The sequence below is a fragment of the Poecile atricapillus genome, chromosome Z (assembly GCF_030490865.1).
Source record: "Poecile atricapillus isolate bPoeAtr1 chromosome Z, bPoeAtr1.hap1, whole genome shotgun sequence".
NCBI classification, from domain to species: Eukaryota; Metazoa; Chordata; class Aves; order Passeriformes; family Paridae; genus Poecile; species Poecile atricapillus.
Genome location: NC_081289.1, coordinates 69,063,909 through 69,089,794, shown reverse-complemented (window position 1 = coordinate 69,089,794; position 25,886 = coordinate 69,063,909). Strand labels below are relative to the sequence as shown.

General features: G+C 38.7%; 1 protein-coding gene across 3 annotated transcripts; it reads left to right on the top strand.

Moving 5' to 3' along the window:
• Positions 1–247: 247 nt before the first annotated feature.
• On the top strand, positions 248–22,900 carry PRRC1 (proline rich coiled-coil 1). 3 transcript variants are annotated; one of them, XM_058827409.1, is made up of 9 exons: positions 248–380; positions 6,503–6,619; positions 9,300–9,686; positions 10,851–11,008; positions 13,186–13,288; positions 16,319–16,482; positions 17,999–18,102; positions 19,877–19,979; positions 21,391–22,900. In XM_058827409.1, the coding sequence occupies exons 2-9, from the start codon at positions 6,523–6,525 to the stop codon at positions 21,598–21,600; spliced, it is 1,326 nt and encodes a 441-aa protein (XP_058683392.1). In that variant the 5' UTR covers positions 248–380; positions 6,503–6,522; the 3' UTR covers positions 21,601–22,900. The 3 variants fall into 3 exon arrangements, with proteins under 3 accessions (XP_058683392.1, XP_058683391.1, XP_058683393.1); XM_058827408.1 differs by having other exon boundaries at positions 343–599; XM_058827410.1 differs by lacking the exon at positions 248–380 and adding an exon at positions 634–784.
• The last annotated feature ends 2,986 nt before the right edge of the window (positions 22,901–25,886 follow it).

Here is a 25,886-nt window from a genome sequence, read left to right as displayed (position 1 = left end):
TCTACTAATAAAGATCTACACAGAGTGACCAAGGGTTTCTAACGGCTGCCAGCCTTAAAGGTACGACGTCATTCCACCACCCTTCCCCCCGGCCACCTCTCCCGCAGGCCGCCAACGTGGCAATGCCGAGTTGTCGCCCGGGCCGCCATCTTTATATGCGTGCGGAACGAACCAAACTGAGGGCGCAGGACGGGAGTGCAAACCCCCCCGCGAGGGGCCGTTGGACCCGGCCGTGGGCGACGTGGCATGGCGTGGCGGCTGCGGCGCGGAGGCTGCTGGGAGTTGTAGTCCGAGGCGGCGCCGGCCGTGGCCTCCTTTCTTGTATCCCTACGACAGGAAAGGCCGGGAAGAGACAGCACAGGACGGGGGGATCGGGCTCGGTGAGGGCGCTTTTGGCGGCGGAAGGACGCTGTGACCTGTCGTGCCCGGCGGCGGGGAGGAGCGGCCGGAGGGCTGGGCCGGGCGGTGCCGGGGCCCGGAGAGGCTGCGGGACGTGTGGGGCTCGCTCCTCGTGTTGTGACCCGGCGCGTCCTTGCAGGGCTGCAGCGGCTCCTGCGCTTCCAGTGCTGCCAGGGACGTGCTCCGAGGCTCGCTGTGAGGTGAGGGCCAGGGAGCTGCAGTGCGCAGAATTCCCGGTGCGATTTATCCCGGCGCTTCGCTGGGTGGCCGGTGCCGTCCTGCTCCTGCCTCCGGCCGGCTTTCCCTCTGCGGGGAGAGTCTGGGTGCTGGAGCCCCGGGGCACCGAATTCCAGCCCTGCAGCGAGGAATGGGAGTGCTGGTCCTGGTAAAATGCCTGCGGTTTCATCCTCACCCTCGGGAATCTGTTAATGCCGGATGCAAATGGTGCTTCAGGAGCCTTATTGCTTTCTTGTCGTGTTTCCGGAGGCATAATTTGCTCTTTATGTGATTTATTTGGTTTTGTTATCACATGAAAAAAAAGCCGCGTTACTTCTTTTGGGAGAGCACCTCTGAAAGTGCTGGGGCTGTTGCATCGCCTCCTGAGATTTCCGTGCCCTGGAAAACTGATGGGTGCAGATTGTTGGAATGGGCTGTTCCTTTGGTGGTGTTACTTCATGGCATTTCTGGATGATGTTAGGTAGTTCCATCAGTCTTGTCTGGGGTTTCCATGAGGGTTTTGTGACGCTGAAATATTTGATAGCAAAGAGGTGTGGGGGGGTGTGGTCTGCTGGAAATCTGAGGGTTGGCAATGGCATGAAAATGGGTGAAATGAAATAACTGGAATTCTGATGATTCTGATAAGACCAGGCAGCCTTTGGAAAAAGGGAATTTTCTGGGTTTATGGTGTCTGTGGATTCTGTCTGCACTAGTGACAAGGGAAGGCCACCAACCCTTGCTGTCATGCCTGGTGTTTCCAGCTGTCCTGGGCTGTTTTAGCTGCTATGCCTGCTGGTGAAAAGGCTTGTTTGGTGTTACTTTTTGGGTTTATTTTAAGGTGAAAAGGTTATGCAGGTGTTGTGGTTAATGTAATTTATGCAAGAAATACATAATCATAGAATGATTTGGGTCAGAAAAGATGATTTTTGTTCCACCCCCTGCCATGGGAAGTGACACTTCCACTATCCCAGATTGCTCCAAGCCCCATCCAGCCTGGCTTTGGACACTTCCAGGGATCCAGAGGCAGCCACAGCTTCTCTGGGCACCCTGTGCCAGGGCCTCCCAACCCTCACAGTCAAGGATTTTTTCCTAATATCTGACCTAAACCTACTCTCTCTTAGTTTGAATATTTTTCACAATCTACTGGTAATTCAGTGTGCTCTGCATTAAGCAATACCACAAAACACATAACCCTGCGTATTCCTGGGTTTAACAGCGTTGTTATTTCATTTCAGGATTTTCCAGCTCATGTCACATCTTTGAAGTGCCCGTGTTAACTCTGAGGAAATTAACGATTTAAACAGAGCCCCAAAATAGTGCACAGTACTGTTTACCTGGTGCAATCAGCTTCATTATGAATGGGAGGAAAGTTGACTTAGCTTCAGTTTCCTAAATAAAAACCTTAATAATGAAAAGTTATCTGCCACCACCTTTCAAATCAAGGGGTGACCTCACAGGTGCATTGTTCGAGGTAAGACATCAGTAAAGAGCCCAAAGTCGTAGAAAACAGGTATAGGAGGGTTCTGCAGGGTTGTTTTGTTGGGGTTTTTTGTGTTGTTTTTTCGCTCTCATGATTACCTCTCTTTAAGACTTTGGACTTTGGAACAAGTCATTCAGCAAAAGGTGATTAAACTGAGGATCCCTCTGTGCACTTTCTTTGGCTTCATTCAGGACTTTGTCTGTCCTTTGGGATCTGGCTATACCTTCTAAACCAGAGGCTGAAGGCCCATAGTGCTCTCCCTTTCTAAAATAAAAAAAAAAAAAAAAAAAACCAAACCATGAGGGAATTTTCAGAAGAAAGTTTAAAATATACTCAGGTTCCAGTTCTGGTTTGGTTTCATTTTTTGCAGAGTGTTGTCCTTTATCTGATGTTAGCTGCACCTTATTCTGGACAGTTGTTAGCGTGTGTTTAGCCACGAGCAGTGTCTTGCAGCATGTCAAAACTTAATTAAACGTTATGCCTACTGTGATTAAAGTCAGAAAGTTTAGTGGCATTTCAATTTAGTGTTCCAGCTTAGTGGTTATGTTTCATTTTAAGATCTATTTAGAGAGCAGTTTCCCCTCTTAGTGTGCTTAAATATATTGTGGCTTCTTTTTGTGGGTTTCTGGGGTTTTTTTTTTGTTTGGTTGGTTGGTTTTTGTTTGGGGTTTCTGCTTTTTTTTATTAGCAGGAGCGCCTACTGAAAGAGAAGAAGGGATCAATTAAAGATGACTGAAAATACATGTTATAAACTCTAAAGTATATCTGATTCTGGATAATGTGTTTTTATCCACATGAAATTTGCTAATCTCCATTTGTTGGTAATCTTATCATTAGCTGTGAATTTCTGTGTTTTAGAGTAATAACCTGAAGAACGCTTTTGAAGTGTGGTTAAGTCATTAAGATTATTGCAAAATATTAGCACAAATATAATTACTTTCTATTAAACTAAAGTGAAAATGTGAATAATTTGCCAGATAAGCCTTCTAGTCTCTAAATCAAATTATTTACTTCCTGCTTTTAGCACAAGCCCTGGTAAAAATTTCAGTCAGAGTTTTAGCCTGGTTTTCCATTCAGTATACACAACCTAATTCCCTAGTTTGGGAATTAGGGTAATGGCTGAGATTTGGTGTTAGATTAATAGATGAGGTTCAGCTGGTGAGAATCAGTAGAAATAGTTCCAGAGACAGACTTTGTGGGTGCACTGTATTTTCTCTGTGTAATATGAGAGTTTAGCATCATCCCAATAATGTTTTCATTGTACTGAAAAGGGGTCTTTTTTTAACCAAGCAATTGATCAAACAAAACTGAAGCTTCTGTTTCCTAAAAGATTTGTTTTAAGGATAACTCATCGCTGGAAATATGTTTGTTCTGTATTTCTCTTTTCCATGTCCCTTCCTTTTTATTTCCATGTATTTTCCACCAGGATTTCCTACTAGCAAAACACGTGGCATTATCAGACTTGCTGTTTCTGGTCAGAAGTCACTAGATGGCAGTACTAATATTAGTACTAAATCCACTTTTCCTCTTTCTGGGTTTCTCCTTTGCCCCTTCAGTTTAGTAAACCAAAATCCTCTAATTTGCAAAAAGGCACAAAAGTCACTTCCTTAAGAAGTTAGGCTGAGTTTCCAGGTGTTCCCTGTTGCAAATTGTGTGTTTGTGGCTTGGATTACGAAGAGTTATTGCTACAACTTTCGAGTTTTTTCTCAAATCACTGAACAGACAGCCCAGTTTTGTGTCCAGCAGTCATTAAGGAATTGTAGTCTGATCCTACTTGGAAACTTTTTCCCCTGGATCTCCCCTGAGGGAAGTTGGGAATCCCCACTGGAATCTTTGTTGAAGATGGAACACCACTAATGGGTTTCTTGGGTCCTGTTTTCCATTATTTTCTCCTTCTACCCATTCTTCACATTCCTCAGCTGGTTTTGGGTAGACCAGTTATATTCATAAGTATCCTGCAGCATCATTTTAATAATCTGTGGTGCTGGATTATTTCAACACTGTGCTCTATTAGCTTCAAATCACCCATTGTACTATCCTCTTTCCTTTTGCTTATTCCCATGCCTGGTATTTACCCTTTTTTTTTTTTTTTTCTTTAAATAATTCACTTTTTTCATAATGCAGTACCTGCAAACCACAACTGGACCATGTTGAAAAATCAGTGTACAGAAAGCTGTTGTTTCTGCAGGCTCCATATTATTCCAGACATCGTTTCAGTCAGTTCCATATGGGATTTTTATTGTATTTCAGCAGCTGACATGATTTTTTGCACCTTTGGGATTACTGTTTCTGTTCTTCATCTTTCTTATAGCAAAGTTAACAGTGAAAAACAGCCACAGAGTTATTTATAATTGCACTAATTCCTGACTTTCCAGATGTCAGGTGGCTCTTTTAGGGGTTGCCCCTGTTGCCTCCCCACTGTAACAGGTTTCTGAAGCTTTGAAAAATCCTTGCAGAGAGTTTTTGGAAAGCTTGCTCTGTGGAACTTTACCAGTCATTCTGCATGGCCACAGAATTTATTTTAAGTAGTAAGTACCTCTCATCAGCTTTTAATCATGGCATTAGGTGAAATCAAGCAGCAGATTGGAAGAGCCTCAAAAAAAATGTTTCTAGGTTTTGGTCACTGATTACTTTAATTGCACAATGGAAAATTCTTTCATGCTTTGCAGTGTATAGCTGGAAGAATAACTTAAGAATCTTAATACCTGTGTGCAGAGGAATGTAAACTCCTTTGGGTTGATTAAAAGACAGAAATATTAAACTGCAAATTCTTGCCCTGAATAAAGTTTAATGGAAGACTCTGCATTTCTTTTTTATGGGATGATGAGATGTACTTTGCAAGAACAGTCTGTTCCCCACCAGGCAGTTACTGACCCTTTCATCCCTTCTTGATGGGAGGCCTTTAAGTGAAAGAGATGCTCAGAACCCAAAATCCAGCCATCATGAGAATTTCTTGAAGATTACTGAACATAAGCCACATTTACTCACTTTCCATGGCTGGGCTGAAGCATTTAATCCTGAATCACTTAATGCAAATCATAGTAATTTGTCAGAGGGTCTGTGGCTTCTCCTGTGTGATTTTGATGCTTTCATTTGGTTTTGAAACCCTTAGTGCACTTGTCAAGACTGACATTGATGTCCTGCTGTCTGGATTTTTCAGTTTGATAATAATAGTAATTTTTCCTTCACATTAAACTAAGAGTTGTATATGTATCTCTGAAACAAAAATGAAAGAATGAGGAATTTTTACTTTTGTTTTTTAAACAGAGGAAAGGCCCTGCATTTTTCTAAGTGGAACTCTTTTTTATATGCATGTGAATATTTAACATATTATCTAAGTCTTTTTGTCTGTGAATTCTTAAGGGGAATAAGCTGGCAGTTCTCAGTAGCCACTGATGTAATGGATGTGGTGGAAAATGTTTTGGGTCTGTCTATTTTTTATATACATACATATATTTACAAGAATTTATTTATATTTATATGCATTTATACATATATTTGTACAGGAATTTATTACAGTAAAAGTTTCTTAAGGACTGCTGCCTCAGGGGGTGGTACAGGTAGTTTACCAAACTTGTGAGAAAGCAGGACTTTTTGAAAGCTTCTGCTGTCCTGAAGCATGAAAATATTCTGGTGTTCATGAAAATCTTAATTTTTCCACTTTTCTAAGACCTTCTACATTAATTTAGTGTTGTTAAATAAGCATATAGGTTAATTTCTTTAGAAGTAGTATATTTTAAAGGTTTATTCAATTATGTCAAAAGATTATTCTGGCCTTCAAAATAAATCCAAAGCCTTCAATTACTTCCACTTTTGCTAACATCACCAGAGAGGCGTGGTGTGTGGATTTTATAGGAATTGGCTCTACTGGGAAACTTGGTGTAAATTAATTTCAGTGTAATTTTAATCATGCTGGAAGTAACAGGTCCTGGTTTGCATTATTGCAGCTCAACAATGCAGCAGAATTGTTTAGTTGTTAAGTTTTTAAGTTGTTAAGTTTTTCTTATAGTGGAATGTGGGTTTTGTGATGTGTAATTACTTCTCTCTTATTATTTTTCTAAGCACCACCAGTATATTTTGGAAGCAGTAGCTGGGCAGGCACAGTAAGGTTTTTAGGAAGAGTCTTGGAGTTTGAGGTATTACGAGACTGCTAAAAATAAAGGGAAAACACAGGAGAAGGGGGACACACTAGATAATTTTGTACTTGAGATAAGTCAGTGGTTTTCTTTTTTTATTCCTAGAGCTGGCATTTTAATTACCTGTTCTGTTCAGGAATGGCAGTAACTGTCTTGTGGCCTTTACGTTCTAATTTAAAATCTTTTCCTCTTGTTTCTCAAGATGCATTTTTGATTTATATATATATTTATATATTTTATTTTTTTTAATTTATTTTTTTTCCCCTCACAGCTTTTTGTAGCTGAAGGAAGATGATGGAAGAGAGTGGGATAGAGACGACTCCACCTGGCACACCCCCTCCAAGCACAGCAGGGGAGGCTGAAGCTGCTGCTACACCTGTCACATTAGGTACAGAAACGTTTATTCATGTCTTTTGAAGCACTACAAAACCAGTTACAATCAGCATAATTGCAGTTCTCCAGGCTAATTGGAAGGATTTAAATTGTTTCTTAATCATGGAACTGGGCTCCTTATCTGTAACCCATCTGATATCACACAGAATATTTTAAACACTTTTTTTATTCTTGAAAGTATTTTAGGAAGTGAGGTGGGTGCACTTGTATTTTTTAAGGATGCAGGGCCAGGGATATTAATACCTTCCACTACAGTCCACAGTTAGATGAGCAGCACAGAAGGGAGTTAAAACAGATCTACAGTCCTCTAGGGGATAGTGGTAAACCTGAATAATTGCCTGTGCTTTAATGCTGATAGAATCCCAGAATGGTTTGTGTGGGAAAGGACCTTAAAGATCATTTTGTTGACCCTTTCCACTATCCCAGGTTGCTCCAAGCCCTGTCCAGCCTGGCCTGGGACACTTCCAGGGAATATAAATATATATTATAAATAAAGGAGGAATATTCTGAGAAGATCTGCCCTCAACATTAAATGGGTTCTATAATAATAAAAGCAATTTTTTAAAATTAAAACTGTGGAAATGTAACCTATGATGGTGTGGTTGCTTTAACTAGGATAAAAATAGATTCTGGAGTAGGCTGGCAGAGATGTTAGCACACATGAAATTCTCACTGCCTCATTGACACACAAGCAAAGAAACCAGAGCCAGGAGTGCATGAAGTGCTGCTACAGGATGTCATCAATAAAGTTAATTTTATAAAAATGGTCTTTAAATACATTTTTGTATTTAAATGGTCTTTAAGTACATTTTTGGCAGTATTTTCTACTTAGGAAGTGACCATGAAAGATTTTATATTTTTTTATATGGCACAGGTTTGCTGGCCACCAGTAGCAAGGTATGTTAATAGAGTTGAAGTTAATGTGGACATGAACTTTCTTTTTCCCCAGCAAAAAGTCTCAGATTTGCTGATGTTTTTTGTGGTGACAAGAGGCTGTCAGCCTAGATTTTCAATTTTCAGATTTTCAGCCTAGACAATTTGAAATGTGTACTACCTAGCTGATACTTTCAAAAGAAGATGCAGTCATAATTTGTTCCATACAAGTAAAGGTGACATTTCAGCTAGGGGTAATGCAGGAAGTACTTCTGTGAGAAAATCACGTTTTGAGAAACCATTTCCAACAGCGATATTTGGAAATAACTTCCATCATTATTCACTCCTGCAGCCAATACCAATGCAAGTGTTGCATAAAAACTATCAGATCTGTAGAGATCAACTTGAAAGGAGAATTTCCTGACCTGTGTAAACATCTTGCAAACAGTTCCTGCGGGATTTGAACACACTCATTAAAAATACAAAAATGCAGCACATTCATCTTGCAAGGGCAGTTGATGGACATCAGGGAAGATGAAAATTTGCCAGCTAAATTTCAGGGAAAACTTTTGTATGGTTTATGAGTGAGAGTGGAAAATGAATAGCATGGTACAGCGAGCACGCCAACGAGGCAATTCCCCCTCTGTGAGGTGTTTTTTTCAGTCCTTAAACCCAAGCAGCAGAACAGTCTGGATGTAGAACCAGACCTTTAAACTCCTGCATGATCAGGTTTTAAACCAAGATGTAAAAATTACTGAGGTTTCATCAGTTGCAGTGCTCACCCTAAAAAGTTATCAATGATTGTATTATATAATTTATTAACCATTATTAATGAACTGTATTATTATATTGGTAGTATATTATCAAAACAATTTCCAGTGGAAGAAAAAATGTTTTGTACTCTTAAATTATTTTTTTTTTTCATTTTTCTTTACCTCATAATTTTTAAATTTCTGTTGTGTTTGTTTTGTAATATTCATAACATACTGGTACAGTGGTGCATGTAAACAATATGTAAATAAATTTTACATGGGTGAATGGGTGCTCAAATTTTTTTTAATGCTGGGTGTGTGTGACCAAGTTTGGAGACCATGGTATTAGTGTGATTTGCTTATCATTTGACTGTGGTGTTTAGGCTGAGGCCAGTGAGATGCTTAAGCTGGTTTAGCATGTTACTGCCATCAAAAATGGCAATTTCTGTTTCTCTTACCTAATTTCCTGGCTAAACTTGGTTACAGACAGGAAAATTGGCTTATCCAAGCATCAGCTGAAACAGGGAAAGCAGAGGGATCAGGAAGATGAGTGCCAGAGAAGACAGGGCTGCCTTAGCTTCAGTCCATTTTACAGTGCCACACCTCTGAAACAGAAATTCCCTCCCAGAAATTAGGAGTGTGTGTATTATTCCTGAAGATGAGCACTTCCTGCATCATCAGTGGATACAGCAGTCACTCAGGAATAACAGAGAATAACTAGAATAACTAGAGATTTCTAGGCAGAAATTTCTGAGGCAGGTTTCAGCTGCTGTAAACTCAGTCATCAAATGCTGACTTGTCTTTTTATGCTAATGACAAGTAGGGTTGTGCAGGAAGAGGTCTCACAAGACACTGTCACCAAGGATTAAGTGCCATTGGTGCTGTATGAAAACTCAAGCAGAAGTTTCAAATTCACTTTCAATGAGAAAAAAACCCTGGCCGGTTCAAAAATTATTTGTGAAATGTCTGAACAGTTATATAACCGAAATCTCTGAGGCTTCTAAAATAATTTTCTCTCTCTCTTTTTTTTTTTCCCCTTTATTTTTGTAGCTTTGTCCAGCCCTCTTGCCATGCCAAGCATGCCATCTTCTCCTGCCTACACACCACCTTTGCCAGCTGGAGTGTCCCCAGTTCCTCCTCCCATGATGACCTCGGCCTCTCTTCCACTTGTGCCTTCTGCAACCATTTCTACAATTGCACCACCCCAAAGCCCTGTCCCACCTCCTGCTGCCCCTGCAGCTTTCAGCACCCCCGTGTCCCAGTTCCCTGCTCCTCCTCCGCTCAGCTCTGCTGCTGGTCCTACCCTTCCTGCCCCTCCCACTGGTCCCCCCATTTCAGGGTTTTCCATGTCTTCCACCTATGACATCACCCGAGGCCACGCTGGCCGAGCACCTCAGAGCCCACTGATGCCTTCATTTTCTGCACCTCCAGTCACAGGTAACTCTTTGTTTATTTGCTTTCCTGTTCATGGGGGGGATCTCCTGGGGGGCTGCTTTGTTCTTCTATGTATACTTAATTAGTTCTACTCAGAAGAAGGGATAATAACTTTAAAAACTTGGTCCAGGACCAAGAGAGTCCACTTTAAGTTCTGGTGGCATTCAGGTTGGCAGAAAAAATCTTTTGTTTCAGAGTTCTTACTTTTGTTACCTTGCACTGCACAGCCCAGCTGAACAGCTTTCCTTCAGCTCAAAGAGCCACCTTCAACCATTATATTCCCCCAGAATGACAATCACAGGCTGTAAACTCATAATTTTCAGGGTTTTGTTCTGAAAATCTGTCTCTTAACAAGCTGCTGGTCGCATGACACCAGCTTCTATTTTCTTGTTTCCAGCCACAAAATTACATTGGGATAGCTAAAAATACATACCTTCCATGCAGGCAGTTGCTGTGGTTGATGAACTGATGTCATTTTCAGCTTGTGGAATGGAAAGTTGTCTCTTCAGCTGCAGTTAGGCCAAGCTTTGTTATTATTAGTAATATCTCTTTAAGTAGTCTGCATTAGGAAAATGTCTAAAAAGAGCTATCAGTTGTGCAGCATAAAATAAAAATAACTCTCAATTAATGCTAATGTTGGAAAATCTGTTAAAATAAGCTTGAGTAGTGGGGCAAGGGGTTCAACTTTATTTTTCTACTGTTTTAGTTTCTTTAGTTTTCCTTTAAAATACGTAAAGCTTCCTCCTTTTTCTGCTATTTTTGATTTTCAGCACTTGGTGTTAGACAATTCACTTTTCCTCTTGTATGAGAACATTCCTGTATCTTTGTTCAGAGACTTACACTTATCCCTCTCTTTACTGAGAGTGTATTGTGAGAATTGAATACAATTAAAAGAACAGCTTTTAAATTAGAGTGATAAGAAAAAGAATAATTATTTAACTTTGTACGTAATGCACAGGCAGTCTCAATTCTGTTAGCAGATAGCATTCAATGGTTGCATTCATTAGATTTGCTAGTTTTTAACAGGCAGAATTGTTCTTGGGCCTTGAAATTAGGTGAATTAGCCTGGAATTGTTCTATTTTTCCTGCTGATTTCCTGTTAAAAAATTGCAAGTTGCTTCAGTATAACAAATTAAAGACTTTGTGTTTTATCTTTCCCTCTTACAGGTGTTTTGGCAGATCCCATTACTCAACAGGCAACTTTCTCATCATCTTTGTCTCCTGGGGCTGGTTCTTCAATCACTTTTCCTGAGGAGCATGAAGATCCCAGAGTGTCCACTGCCCAGAGTGGAGCACCTGCTGGAGGACTCTGGGGGTTTATAAAGGTATGGGGTTTGTCTGTTACCTTCAGAAGGAATTACCAGTTGGTACTGACTGTGGGAAGACATGTTGCACTCTTTAAGTGCATGCTACTATAAATCATTTCTTTTTTCCAGTCTCATGTGTAAAGTGGCTGTTTTTGATAGTAATGTTTGCTGAAACTATGCTTTTACTTTTTCTCTTTATAGAAGAGAGGAGACTGTACAAATGCAGGTGTTTTAAATTAATTTTTAATCCTGTGATAGGAACTTGTCATAGAACCTGTTACATGTGGATATGTTCTTAAACCAGAGGAAATTCTAGGACCCTTTAAGACCTGAAAGGTATTTTTTACATCACAAAGACTGTATGCAGAAAAATAGAAGTCTGTTTTACCTTGCTTGAATGCTTTGCATATCCTATTTTTAACTTCCTAATTACCCAAATTTGATTCCTGTGGGATGCAAGTCATGCTTCTTCTATAACAATCAAGTTATATTTTGTCTTTTTTCAAGGACAGACAAAATACATATTTTTTCAATCACAAAGTGTCTAAGGTATTTTTTATTATTAGTCTGCTAGAAGGCATGAAATGTACAGTGCAGAACAGATGCTCCTTGTGGTATCATCTCATCAGACAGAGGAAATAAGCAGCAGTATCAACTAGTAGAATTTCATTAGCCTGTAACCTGGAGCTGTAAGAGATGCTACATTTAAGTAGCATCATGGAGGTTGTGGCAAAAAGATCTGAGGCCATCAACATTGAGTTGTCTTCAAGAGCAGCACTAAATTCTGTCCCATCTCACACTGAATGTGAAGGAAGAATAAAGATTATTGTCCCAGTGCGCTTGAAGAATTTTGGTTTTCAGTCCCTTTTAGGCATGAAAACCTGGCAGAAAAAGACAGTGGAGACTGAACCCTCCATTACTGCAGTGGTACAGTTTTAAAGAGGAAGATTAATTCTCCACCAGTACAGTGACAGCAGAGTGGTCATGCTGCCATTTTCATGATAATAAAAGCACATTTTCCTTCTTCCTTTAATTAACAATGTTTTCCTTTCAGTATTGTATTTCTCCTAATATTTGCAGTAGGTGGCAGTGTTCTAGAAGAAAACTTCTTACTTGTAACATGATTCTGTAGCCTGTTTTAGAGTACTAGAGCTTTCAATTGCAAATTAATTGAAAAGCCAACCTCATCCACATTTTAGTGCTGCCACTAGGATCCAGAAGGTGTCCTGTTTCTTTTTATGGAGCAGATCTGTGTTACTGACTCCAGTAATAAAGATTTTGGTTGAAGTATCAAGCATTCCATATGCTCTTTGTATTCAGTAACCACTTCTTGAGAATTTCTTAGGGGAAAGAGTGAGGAATCATTAATTATACTGAAACTGTCAAGTTCATGATGTATGTATGCCCACATCAGAGTCTGTACTTTTTAAAGATGAGCCAGAATCTGGGCCATGTGGTGTTGGTTTTTTACAGAAATGCATCCTGAATTTCCTGTTGAAGAGCTCACACCGTAGTTGCCACAGTTATCTTTATTTCTGTTGTTGAAGTAATGTGACATACCCTTTTTCCTCTGGTGTTGTTAAGAAATCATACACCTTTCTTCCAGATTTCCTTCAAGCTCACTAACACTGGAAGCTATGACAATCTAAAATTAACAGATTAATAGTCTGAAATCAAATGGGACTGTTTCAGTTTCTTCAGTCATTCAAAGATGCCTGAGCAATCCCATTGCATTTCCAAGACTGATTTCCACATAATTGTTGCAATAAGTTAATGTTTTGGATTGGTATGCAAATATGGATTATTTCACCCTATTTGTGCTAGGCACATGGACACATAAAGGCATCTTCCACAGGTAGAAGCAGTCTCAGTGTTCAGGAACCTTCAGTATAATTAACTTTATGTTAGTTAGGCAGCCAGGATGCTAAGTGGAGAAGCACTGCCCAGCTTTGCAAGATGATAGGGCTGTTTCTGCATTAATGAAGAAGGTAATAGTTAAACTTGAGGTTGTAGCAGAAAAGCCATGCACTGATAGTCATATGCTGCAGTGTTTGTGCTGAGTAATGCACAGCAGATGTTACAGAGCAGCTTGATTCTGTTTGTTGCTTTTTTAACTGTAACATTTTGAATTTCTTGAGGAGGGGGAAAAAAAAAAACCCAGAAGATAATATGGAAATGTGTTTGCTTAAATTTAGGGTGTAGCTGAGAATCCCATGGTGAAGTCTGTTCTTGATAAAACCAAGCATTCAGTGGAGAGCATGATAACAACGCTGGATCCTGGCATGGTTCCCTATATCAGTAAGTGTTTATGATAAACCATCAAGTGTTGCTTGTAAATGCTAGAGAGGCTATTACAGTAGCACACTACTTCTACACTTGAAGTGTTAAAGCATTTCAGTTACAGTTTGAAAATTGACAGGAAGGAAAAGCTTTTTGTTAGTCACCATTTTTTATTTTACTGGGGGACACTTCATGTCACATGTAGCTGACCTGAGAGTAAAATAAGGAAGAAACCATTTGTCCAGCATGGTGGTTTGGTTTTTGTTTTTTTGGCTTTTTTTTCTTTACCCTAGCAGCCTGATAAGCAGCTCTTCCTCCTATGTGTGTCAGTATTGACCTTTTTCTGCCTATGAAAAAAGCTGATCAGGAAACAGCTAACATTGAGAAGAAACTATTAAAATGATTTTTTTTATTATTATTTTGTTTTCCTGAGATTTTTTTTTCTCCAGCTGAACCTATTAGGTGACCCAGCTACCTGTGCCTGCACTTTGTACTAGAGGACAGGGGAAGATGACCTAATTATTGAGCAGCAGTTAATTGTCTTATATTTAAGGGAAAATTTCCCAACAGCTGTCTGGTGAGGAGATAGTACCAGTGAGGCCAGCCAGCAATGCCTTCAAAAGGTATTTGAGAAGAGTAGCAGGATGCAATGCAAAGCTACAGTAAATGTTAATTTATACACAATTTGGCAAAGTATATGTAAGGTTTGTATTGCAGTCATGACTGTCCCTTTTTAGAAACAGGATCTGTTGGTATCCTGGATAGTTTGACCCAGTGTTTATTGACAGAACAACTTTATCTGGAGGAGGAAGTAATTCTAATAAAAATGCTTTGTTTGTAGGATTTAGGTTGAGTAAACTAAGTCAATGGTTACCTCAAAGCTCTCTGAAGTCCGGTTGGAAGGGGAAGCATCTGTGTACATCTTGGCCATTTAAGTACTGCATTGGTTTTGTAGTTGCAGGTTGTCAAAATGGGGCAGAGGTTTGTAAACTTGGCCTGTACTTCCTTGTAGAATTGTATTCTACAAAAATTATGTCCTCAACAATAGCCCCACTTCTCTGTGCTCTACCTTCATTACTGCAATGCCAGAGGAATTTCGTGTTCCTCATGCCAAAACCTGAAATTACCAAAGCTTCTTGATGAGGTGCTTTATTTTTTTTTTCCCCTCATCTGTACAAATAGTATTTCTGTAATCTCTTGGAAAGAGCTGAACTGTTTTCAGTGGCACATCGTGAGAATGTCATTTGAGCTGCATTCCTGGAATAGACAATTTTATCTAGACAGGAAATGGTCATCTCATAAGCATAAACAACAGTTTTATGAGTTTTATGCTTATGTCTTTTACAACAAAAGACAACACAGAATCTTAAATTAAATATGGAACTGTCATTTCAGTTTATGATGCACAAGGTACAATGAAATTTCACATTCAAGTGCCAGAGCTTAACTAGATGTAAAAGTTCTGCCCCTAAATTTACCAGGGTGTGTCTAGTTGTTATATTTTGGGTTTCCATTTTACTAGATTTTGTCACAAATGGTCTGTTTTAACCCATGTAATATCTTTGTTTCAGTTCTGTAGTATGTCTGATGAAAAAAGATACGCTTTTCATACTTGATGATCTGTAATACAAAAGAATATATTGTATTCTGCACTCAGACATGAGGCACATTTGCCATTCTTAAAATTGTTAGGCAGTGATTTACAAGATCCATTATGGATTAGTTTTTAGCTTCATTAAAAGCTTTTTAACAGTATTTCTGTTCCTGAGCAGTCAGGCAGGGCTAACTTCAGTAAAAGCCTGCAGTCAATTTTAAGCACTTGTTTAAATGTGTTAAATTGATTTATATCATGAAGGGATCAATGAAAAAAAGATACTCTCAATTATTTTTAATCCAGTAGTTGCACAGCATTTAAAAAAATGGCTCCAAGTTCAGTGATCTGTACACCTAATTTTATTCAGCAAAGCAATTGATAAATAAAATGGTAAAAAATTACCCTAAACTCCCAAAATAGTAGGATTTACTACTGTTCTAGTCCATCTGGTGATTTTTCATAAAAATTATTCCTGTAACTGAGGTCTACTGAGTAATACCAGCCAAAAAGTTAATTGTTTTTTTAATTAAAATTTAAGCTTTGGGTTTACCCTTATCAGTGGGAGAACTTTTCTTGAATCAGGATAAATACTGCAAACTCTGTAAGCTCATGTGGTTGATGCAGTTTATTTAGGCAGCTTTCTCTAGTGTCATATTCCACATTTGAGAAAAGATTTAGCTGTTCCTGAGAAAGCTTCTCACAGCAAGGATCACATTTTATGATGTGTTTCTGCACAATAAAATTGATCCAGCTATGATAAACAGATGTGAGTTGTGATTGAGTCTTCTGTAGTAATTTTAGATTTCTTTTAAATCATGAATTGTTTAGTTTCATTCTGAAAAAGTCTGGTGAAAGCCCCTGCTTCTTTATGGAGATATAACCCTGTGGAAAATGTTTAGAATTGTGTACAAGCTTTTTGGTTCCACAAGTATTTAATATCTAAAAAAAGCAATAAAATTACACCAAAGTTCACATTCCAAGGATAGCTAAAAAGTAATGGGAGCCTTTCTTTTAAATCTCCTGTAATTTGGCAGCTGTTCACTGGATTTTATGACCTGCATCAGTGTTCTTCATCCCATCCATAAGAGTTTGCAATATTCCTTGCTGCTTCACAGAACACCAGAACATCCTTGGAAATGGATGCCTTGAGTTATTTTCCTAAAACTATGAATTGTCATCTTGAATGAGTGGTATGATTTTTTGGTATGACCTGAAAATAGGTCAGTTCCTGCTGCCTGTCTTTAATCCTTGTATCCTTTAGTTATTCATCTGAATTTCAATTCCTAACTTAAATGACTTCTGCTTAACGGAAGAACTATTGTCCAGTGCATGAGAAAGAAAAAAGCAGCTGGAGAAGGTGTACAACTGTATTTGAACTACCCAGCAATGGGAAGGAGGAATATTCCATGCATGGATGTATTTTTTACGGATTGCTTTACAAAATTATTTTGCAGGAACCGGGGGAGAGCTGGACATAGTGGTTACATCTAATAAAGAGGTGAAAGTCGCAGCAATTCGGGATGCCTTTCAAGAAGTCTTTGGGATGGCTGTTGTGACTGGAGAGGCTGCACAGTCCAACATTGCACCCCAGCCCGTGGGCTATGCTGCAGGCTTAAAAGTAAGTTAGTATATAGTAGTTGATATTAAGTTGATCTATATTTAAAGGTATAGTCTATATATATATGTACTAGTAGTAAATATATAGTTAATGCTATAGTAGTATATAGAGGGGGAATCTCATTTTCTGTAAAGTGAAGGTCAGTTTCTAGGATAGGTAGACTTTTTCTTTAAGGGATTGGGTTTTTTTTGGTGTTTTGGGTTCTTTCGTTGGTTATGTTGTTGTTTTATGTTTGTTGGGTTTTTTTTAGTTTTTGTTTTGCTTTTGGTTTGTGGGGTTTGTTTTATTTGTTTCATTTGTTTCCTTGTTGGTTGATTGGTTTTGTTTTCTTGAGGGCTAATGGGCTTGGGTTTTTTTGACTTTTTTTCCTCAGTTTGGATCATTAGATCAGTTTAAAGCTCTCTGAAATATTTTTGAGGTTTTCTGCAAACACATTTGCAGCAAGTGAAGGGCATTTATGTCACTTTCCTTATATACTGCATGGATTGCCATCCCATCTTACATACATTGTGCTATTACTGTGGTTTCAAAGTATATTGGGCATTTTTTGAGTTGTCTGTTACCAGCACATCATGTTGGAAATTAAAAGAGGTGCTCCAAGACTGATTTTTTTTCTCCCCACTTTGATTCTGTAGATCAAAGACAGTTTGATCAACACTTGATCTTCCTGAACAGATCTGTGTTCTCTTTGAAAAATACTAATTCACTGTGCAGCCTTGCAAACTGCTGTGCCACCCCAGAGGAAGGGTTAGCAAACGTTGTTTCACCAGTTCTGGCCAGTAACTGAAAATCCTGAAAAACAGCTATTTCATATTCTGTTTTTACTAAACGTAAGCAAAACTTCATGAAAAAGGAAGCCCTTCCCCTAACTGCTGTGGCAGTGCTTGCAGAGGAGTAAAGCCTGTCTTCATAGCCGTGTATTATCTGATGCAATTTTATATTGAGATAGGGCAAAACAATGTGCATGTTCCTTTACTTGTTTAGCTCCTGCAGTGTGTTGCATATTTCTGTTACAACTTCAGAGTGATAATAGTTTTCAGGGTATAAGCATTTCAGGGATAACAATTCCTGTGTTTTATTTCAGTTGGATGTGTACCACAAGAAGTGGATTCTTTCCCTTGCTCTTAAAAGTTGGTCCAAAGCTCTTAAAGACTCTAAACCTAAAGAAGTCTTAAGTTGTAAAAATGTCAAAGTAACACAGTTTTACCCTGATGCTTTCACTGATAGTTAAAGCTGTCACAGGTTAAGAATTCTTGTCACAGGTTAGGAATTCTTTGCATGCTACCCTGAGTGTTTTTCTTGGAATATAAAAAACCCTAAAAATATTTAATTAGCTTTATCATAGGTTTTGTTTCTGTTTAGGATTCCTGGCCTTTCACTAGTTTGGGTTGTTGGGTTTTTTTTCCTGTTGAGTCATTTTGAAAAGTGTATTCTAAGGTTCTTTTGGGATTGATCTGCAAGCATTGCACTGAGCTGTGGTTCAGAGTTTTGTCTGACAGCTTGTGTTGCCACTCAGGGAGCCCAGGAGAGGATAGACAGCCTGCGCCGGACAGGAGTCATCCACGAGAAGCAGCCTGCTGTGTCAGTGGAAAACTTCATTGAGGAGCTGCTTCCTGACAAGTGAGAACCTTGAATTTATTCCAGGAGAGTGGGGACACGTTGGGAATATTCCTTGTTGACTCAAAGCCTTTAAGGAGCTGGTGGAAGTTTAAGCAGCGAGGAGAGGAAAGGGTTTGTCTGCAGTATTTCTTCCAGCTTGGTTTTGGTGATGATGTTCAGCTTTTTGTCCAGGCATCTTGAGACTTCAGTATAAAAAAACTCATTGTCAGGTTTTTTGTAGATTCACAATGTAAAAACACAGTGAAGTGAAGTTGAAGTCAAATGAAGTGAAGCTGAAGTGAAGTTGAAGTGAAATGAAAAAATTAAGGAGCAGTAAAATTTGGAATTTGGCAAAAAGTTTGTGCATTGTTGTGTCCATCCTCCCTTCTCTCTCTGAAATTGTATCAGAAGAGATATTGGGAGATATTCTGGCATTTAGAATAATGTGATTTTTATCAAATAACCTATTTTCTGTATTCCTTTCACTGAGAATGTACTTACTGCATCTAACTTGCACTGCACAGACATAAAAATGTTTTTTCAAAAATGCATTGCTACTTGATTTTGTAATGTTGTTTGACAGGCAGTTCTTGAAGCAGCTTTATAATTAACTTACAAAACATTAAGGACAATGCTATGTTTTTCTTAATGCAAACTTACATAGTTTTCTTCTACTGTTTACCATGCTTGTGCATGTCCAAAGGAGAGGAGTTTCAAGTAATCACTCACCTCTAACAATAATGTACATCATAGTTATTCCTCTGTAAAAAGACAGTAAAACACTGAAATGAGACTAGATAGAAATAAATACTGAACAAAAATTAAAATTCTTCCTACTTTTATTTCCCTTAGAAAATTCCTCATTCATATTGCACTAAAAATATGAAATGTAAAAATATTTATATTTTTAGCAAATATAAAATACTATTTTTAGCAAATAAAATATATTTTTAGCAAAAGGAGAGTATCTGTCAAAAAAATAAATAAAAACCCATCATCACACACATAAAAATGCAACCATTAGAAGACAAGAAAATACCAGTAACTTCATTATTAATTGGAAGCAGGTTATATTTAACCATGAGGCTTTCTCAGCAGTCTTTAATAGTTGCCAGTCAAAGCATTCCAGTGCTCTGTTCCCTGCTACAAAGATGATGGAAGTGCTTCTTCCTGTCTGGCTCCACTAAACTCTTACCATGAAGCTTATGTGGCCCAGACAGGCAGAAATGTTTCTCTGAATAAATCATTTAAATGATGGCTACAGCATTAGACTTGCCAAAAAGTCTTCTGAATGTAGAACAGGAATTATAAATAGACAATTTTCTTCAGAAATTGTTAGGGAAGGCTATTTTAATGAGAAATGTTCTTTGAATGAAAACTGTAGCAGAATAACTGTGGCCAAGGGATTATGTCTGCCCACAAACCCACCCCTCCAGCTTTCTTTTTTCCTTTGATTTGTAAGTTTCATGTAATTTGTATTTCTGTGTATTTCATGTATTTTACATGCATATACATGCACTATTATGAGAGATGATAGATAGATAGATAGATAGATAGATAGATAGATAGATAGATAGATAGATAGATAAATAGATGGATAGACAGACAGATAAAAAGTGACATATGCAAATTTCACTTGCAAAATACCACAACACTTTGATGAGTTTCATTATTACATTATTACTACAGCTGTAATAGAGCTTTTAAAATGTACATAATTCAGCTTTTAGCATGTTGGTTTTTAACAGAGTGATACTCAGTACTCAGAAATAAAACAATTTGCCCATCACTGCAGGTGGTTTGACATTGGATGTCTGATCATTGAGGATCCAATTCATGGAATTCACCTGGAAGCATTCACCCAAGCAACACCAGTGCCTTTACAATATGTTCAGCAGGTGAGTTTTCGGTTTTCTTAGCAATTAACAGCTGAGACATAAGACTGAGATTTTAATTTTAGTTATGCTGGCAGTTCTTACTGTAAGTTATTACACTTAAATGTTTTCATTTATGAAATGAGGATACAAAATATTTTTGCATCATGTTTATGAATTAATCTTCAGAGATTTATAGTAAATCTTTTCTTAGTCAAGAGTCTCAGTCTGCAATGTCTGTCACTTTAGAGCACAAGTTTTACTCTCCTGAGGTTCCAGAGGAAGAAATACTAACCAAGCAGGCAGCATGTGGTACTCTCTGAAAACTCATTCCTAAAAACGAAAGATTCCCATTTTCCAGATCAATGCTTGGACTTAAGTTCCCTATGAACACACAGAGTCACACCTAAAAGACAAGGCTGATTTCAAATGTGCTATCTGACAAGAACGTAAAATACTGAAATACTGTGGTTCATTCAATTGGAAATAATGAACTGCAGAAGTGTGCAGTTCTGAAATACCACCAAAAGAAGTTTTTCAAGAGATGGTTTATGTTTCTTTGGGCACAGACTGGGAATAACTCCAGTCACTGCATGTTGCCTGACAGCAGATATAAGTCATGCCTTAGTTAAATCTGGCCTGAAAATTCTTTTAAAATTAATGCTTCCATGAAGAATTTATAACCAAAACTGTTTGATCCTCAGATGTTGTTTTGGCAGAGCAAATAGTAACTTTGGGGCTCTTTTCACTAGCACCAATTTAAGTAAAGTGAACATTTGTGGGATTTGTTTTAGCTCTTATTTTCCTGAGTTCTTACAGCTTTGAAAAGTTGATGACTGGCAAAAGGAGAAATATGGCTCTATCTCTCTGGTAGATTTAGTATCTTCACTAATGACACAGACAGAGGGATCAAGGCACCCTTTGCAGGTTTGCAGGTGGCATGAAGCTGATGGTGCAGTGACACCCTTGAGGGATGGGGCCATCCAGAGGGACATGGACAAGACTGAGAAATGGGAATCCCATGAGATTTAACAAGGCCAAGTGCTGGTGCTGCACCTGGATGAGAGCAGCCACAGGATCAATCCAGGCTGGGGATGAATGGATATTGTATAAATACATGTTTTCATTGATTCCATCTGTTGGCAGTTTTAGAAAACAAAACTGCTTCCTGGTAATGGCAGTATGTCTTCACTCTCTCAAGTATCCTATTTATACTCTCCAAATGTTGCTTGCATCATGATACATCAAAATCCAAAAAATTGGCCAGGCAAATTATGGGGCAGGCTGAAATTTGATTCTCACACCCTTTAATTTACCACATAGGTCTGTTGATACAAGAATGATTCCTTGGAAGAGTTGGTTAAAGCTGAAGACAGAGGCAAATCTGCTAATTCCAAACTGTTTCAGTAATCACATCTCAAATTTTCACCTGCAGGCCAAGAGTCTGACCCCTCAGGACTACAGCCTGAGGTGGTCAGGGCTGCTGGTGACGGTGGGCGAGGTGCTGGAGAAGAGCGTGCTGAATGTGAACAGGACGGACTGGCACGCGGTGTTCACGGGCATGTCCCGCCGGCAGATGATCTACAGCGCGGCCAAGGCCCTGGCAGGGATGTACAAACAGCAGCTGCCACCCAGGACCGTGTGACAGCGGTGGCACCCTCACACCAGGAGTACTGGGTTTGGTTCTAGGATGGAAGTGAAAGCCGTGTGTTCCCATTGTCAGCCACACAGATTTGTAATTTTAACTCTAAACCGTTTCTACTTCTTGAGAAGTGAAGGTGATTTCCAGGAGTGGAATTGCAGTTTTTAGCTAATGTGTGATTTCCAGTATGATTCATCAAACAAACATGTATTTATGACTGGTACAGGCAGCATTGCAGTTTTTTAACTGGAATGTGCTGTGGTGTGATACCTTACCAGGCATTTATTGAGATAGTTAGTTAGTATTCTTTCTAAAGGGGATATTTGTTTAGCTATTTCTATTATATTAGTAATATAAACATGTTGACAGCATAACATGTATGTTATATATGCATTTCAATCCAGAGAGACTACCTTCTGTATTACATGTGTTTTTTGGGGCATGTGTTTAGGGGATACTTAACACCTCCTTGGGTTGGTGTCTGTATATAGTTCTCAGGAGCGATGCCAAGTAGTCTCTACAGCACATAACAGTGAGCTGCTGAAGAAGAGCACAAATCCATGCCCTGTTAGTTGAAGTTGTTGCTAAATAATTCTGAATTCCCATTTTCTGTGCTGCATCTTTCTGCTTTTTATGTAACAGTAATTAAATGCGTGGCCAGCTGAAGAACCACAGACAAAATTTCAAGTTGTTTCAGTGGGTTTTAGATCAAGTACTGCACTCCCCACATGAAATAATCTCAGCAGTTTGAATAATATGATTTATTCCAGTGCTTCCAGACTTCATTTGTTATATGTAATTATGTAATTTTTTCTATGTAGCTAGAGTTGTCAGTAATTTGATTATGGAAAATGGTGATGTGTTTATCACTTGCTTTGCTATTCTGGGTTTTCTAAACACTTCTAAGTCTAAAAGCTCTCATGATGTCATGAGCTCAGTTTCTCAAGTTTTCAGTGGTGTCTGGTTTTTTTTGTGGCTATAAATATCCTCCATACATGCTCACATAATCTTAAGTCTTAGAAATATGGAAGTAATTGCGAAGAAAATATTTTGGTAATAATACTTTTTTAAGAAATAAAGAATAAACAAATACTTTTTGTTTGCCTTAAAGAAGCAGTTTTTTAGCTTATATTGCTCAGCTTTTACCTTTCTTAGATGCTTTCAAAGAACATTTTGTATACAATATACTGTTAAGCCGGCTCATATTTGTACCCAATGAAAGTCTGTCTATTTCCAAGTAATATATTTGGCCTTAATTGGCTTACTCTGTAAAGCAGTTGAATAAATGTTTTCCCTAGAGAATTCCATCTGTTTTAAAGGCTTGGTTTTTATTACAGATAATGAACATCTTTATTGAAGTTGCATTTGCATGGTCAGTTTGCAGATTCGTCTCATACTGAACCAAGCAAACAGAATCCAGCTCTCAGTCTTGAGGTCCCTCATTGAGACTGCTTTCTTTCTATGTTAAACCAAAAGAGCAATAAAACCAATGTTAACCTGTGTTAAAACCAATGATGACCTATGTTAAACCAAAAAGTGATACCGAGAGTTTTCTTTCTCATCATGCAGTAAAGACATCTTTGCATTTGCTATAATTTCAGTTTGCAGTGTATAACAAGTTGAGTGCTGCTGTTTTACCCCCTGCTTGCATCATCCCTGATGCAAAGGAGGAGGACATGAAGTCACCAGAAAATTTAGGTGGCCTGGCATGACTTAAAATTAAAGCTGAAGAGGAACGACCCTTTTCTTTCTCCCTTTCTTGGCTCTGGCCTTCACTTTAAGAGGTGAGAGCAGTAGAGGAAGATGATGATGTAGTCAAGTGAAGCCAGTTTCTCTGGCACAGTGAAGGTCTCATGATTTATTTTTGACAGCTCCCAGAAGAATCAAAACGGTGTAGCTTTGCAGCTACCAGTTAGTTCTTTCCCTTTGGGGGGAGCATTATTTGCTTGTGTATTGAAAAATAACATCCTCACATATGCACCATGAGCTCAGCTTCTTCCCTAAGAGGCCAGGGGAAGGAAAAATGTCTTGACTATGATCTGTGAAGCTAAAAAGTCAGAAATTGCTTCCTGAATGGAGGCCTTGTTCAGGGTCCAAGTTACACGGAGGAGTTCATTGTGGTGACACTTCAGCTTTGTACCACCCCCAGGGTTGTGTTGTGGGCAACAATAAGAGAGGAAGCTCAACAGCGGTGTTAAATTTATGTACAGATCAATTTAGAAAAGCAGAGACACTTGGGACGTGCAACTTTTGTTACAATTCTAAACTGCCACATCAAGGCAGGGGGTGACTTGTAGGTGCAGCTGCAGAAGCCTTTTCTGCTAAGTTTGCTCCGAAGTGAGCGTCAGAAGAAGTATCTAGAAAAGCTACTATGTGCATTACTATCATACTGCCATTTTTAAACTGTGTTTCAAGTAAAAGACAGCCAAGCTCTTTGAGAGTGCATTACGTGAGGAAGATCCATGAGATTCTTAAACTGAGGTTTTTCTTTAAATGCTGGAAGAAGCTCTGCACTTGCTGCTTTTTTTTTTGAGAAGTTATAGCTCTGTTCTTGGCTTCAGTTTTTTATCACAGTGCTGCTCAGAGCAGCATGGCTGTTTTTTTAGGAAAAAGCATGGATATAAAATTACCCACACATTTCTGTTGAAGTTAGTCTGATAGCTTTCACTCAGCTGCCCCTCTCAAGATTGGCCCTAAATGTGTGTGAAGGGATGATGAGCATGTAGGATCTGATGGAACAGGAATTACAGCTTGGTGGAACATCTTGGTCTAAAATCAGGAACAAAATAGCCTCAATTACTGCTCATACACTTTCCAGAGTGTTCTCCTTTAACAAAAGGCTTTTAGAAATAATACCAGTCACCTTTTTTCGACCCCCGCTCATTTTGGGCAAGATAGTGAGGAGTGGCAGAAGAGGGCAAATGAAAGAATAGAGCGTGGAAAGATGTGAAAGTCATCAGGATAGTGCCAGAAAAACAGGAATGTCAGGTGAATCCTGAGTGCAGGAGGTGGTAGGGGGTAGCTGAGAAATCAGGAATATGGAATAACTCGTGTCTGATACTCCTGTCAATTCTGGCCAGCTTTAGAAGAGCACAAACACAAACATGCAAATCTTGCAGCAGAGACATTCAGCACAGATTTGATTCTGCATCTCTAATAAAGTTTTATATAAAAGTTGCTTTTGATGTTTACCCCTCTATACAGCATAGTGGAGGTTTTTCCAGTGGGAGATTTCTGAAGGACTTCTGTAAGTATAAACTTGTGAAAATGAGAATTTTTGTAACAATTCCTCAGGTTATTTTTAAATATACCTTTGCATAGCTGTAAAATTTTCATAATAGTAAAAAAATACCGTTTTTTTCACAATAGTAAACTTTGTAGATTAAAGTAAGGCATTATCTCTGAATAGTGTTCACTCTGCAACATACAGCTCTGTGCATTTAGTTCTCAATTACATTTAATAAGCTTGACCAAGAAAATTTTATAAAAGGCAAAAAGGAAGCTTTATTTCCTACTGTTAGCAGACACAGGAACAAGCAGTAAATTAGAACATTCTGTATCCCACGAAAAGTTGTTAACAGACTTAAAAGCAAGAGTAAAATAGCTTCAGACTTGATTAATTTTCTGATGTGGATTTTAACTCCAACACTTCTGTCTGTAACCTACCAGGAACTCATATTTTGACATCCTGAATCTTGGAGCCATTTGGCTTTGACTTTATGGCTTTATTCCATCCATAGTCACATAATTCAGGAAAAACTATTCCTATAAAACTAATAGTGAGCAGATCTAGAGTTCTTAAAAGAAAAAGGGGCCAATTGGTTTGATTTATCATCTCGTGCAGAATTCTGTCAAAGCTTTGGATACTCCAGCCAGCTGATTCTGCAAAATGGTTAGACTGTGCCCTATTAATTAACTTATGAATACACAGAATAACAGGTCCAAAAACACTCAACAGATACTTCAGAGCTAACACAAGGATTTTTCATGTACTGGAATAAAAGGAGATGTAGCTTTCAGGTTACAGGAAAAAAATAAAGTATTTAATGTTGAGAAAATGATTTCCAGCTGTCTTTGCATTCTACATGTGTGAGCAAACGTGGCTGTGGCCTCCTCTGTAAAACAGGGAAACTCACAGAAGTAAAGGAGAAAGCAGGTAAGTTGGTTTCCCAAGATTATATTGGCTGTTTTAATACAAAGTTACATGGAATTCTGTGTTCTGCCTGGGGTTTTTTGGTGTTGACCACAAAAACATGCTTCCTGTTAAAGGATGCTCCATGGCACAACTG

Excerpts from the sequence above, each read along its gene's own strand:
- PRRC1 (XM_058827409.1), top strand. The coding sequence starts at position 6,523 with ATGATGGAAGAGAGTGGGATAGAGACGACTCCACCTGGCACACCCCCT. Across the intron at positions 11,009-13,185 it reads GACTCTGGGGGTTTATAAAG|GGTGTAGCTGAGAATCCCAT; the intron begins GTATGGGGTTTG and ends GCTTAAATTTAG. Across the intron at positions 18,103-19,876 it reads GAGGAGCTGCTTCCTGACAA|GTGGTTTGACATTGGATGTC; the intron begins GTGAGAACCTTG and ends CCATCACTGCAG.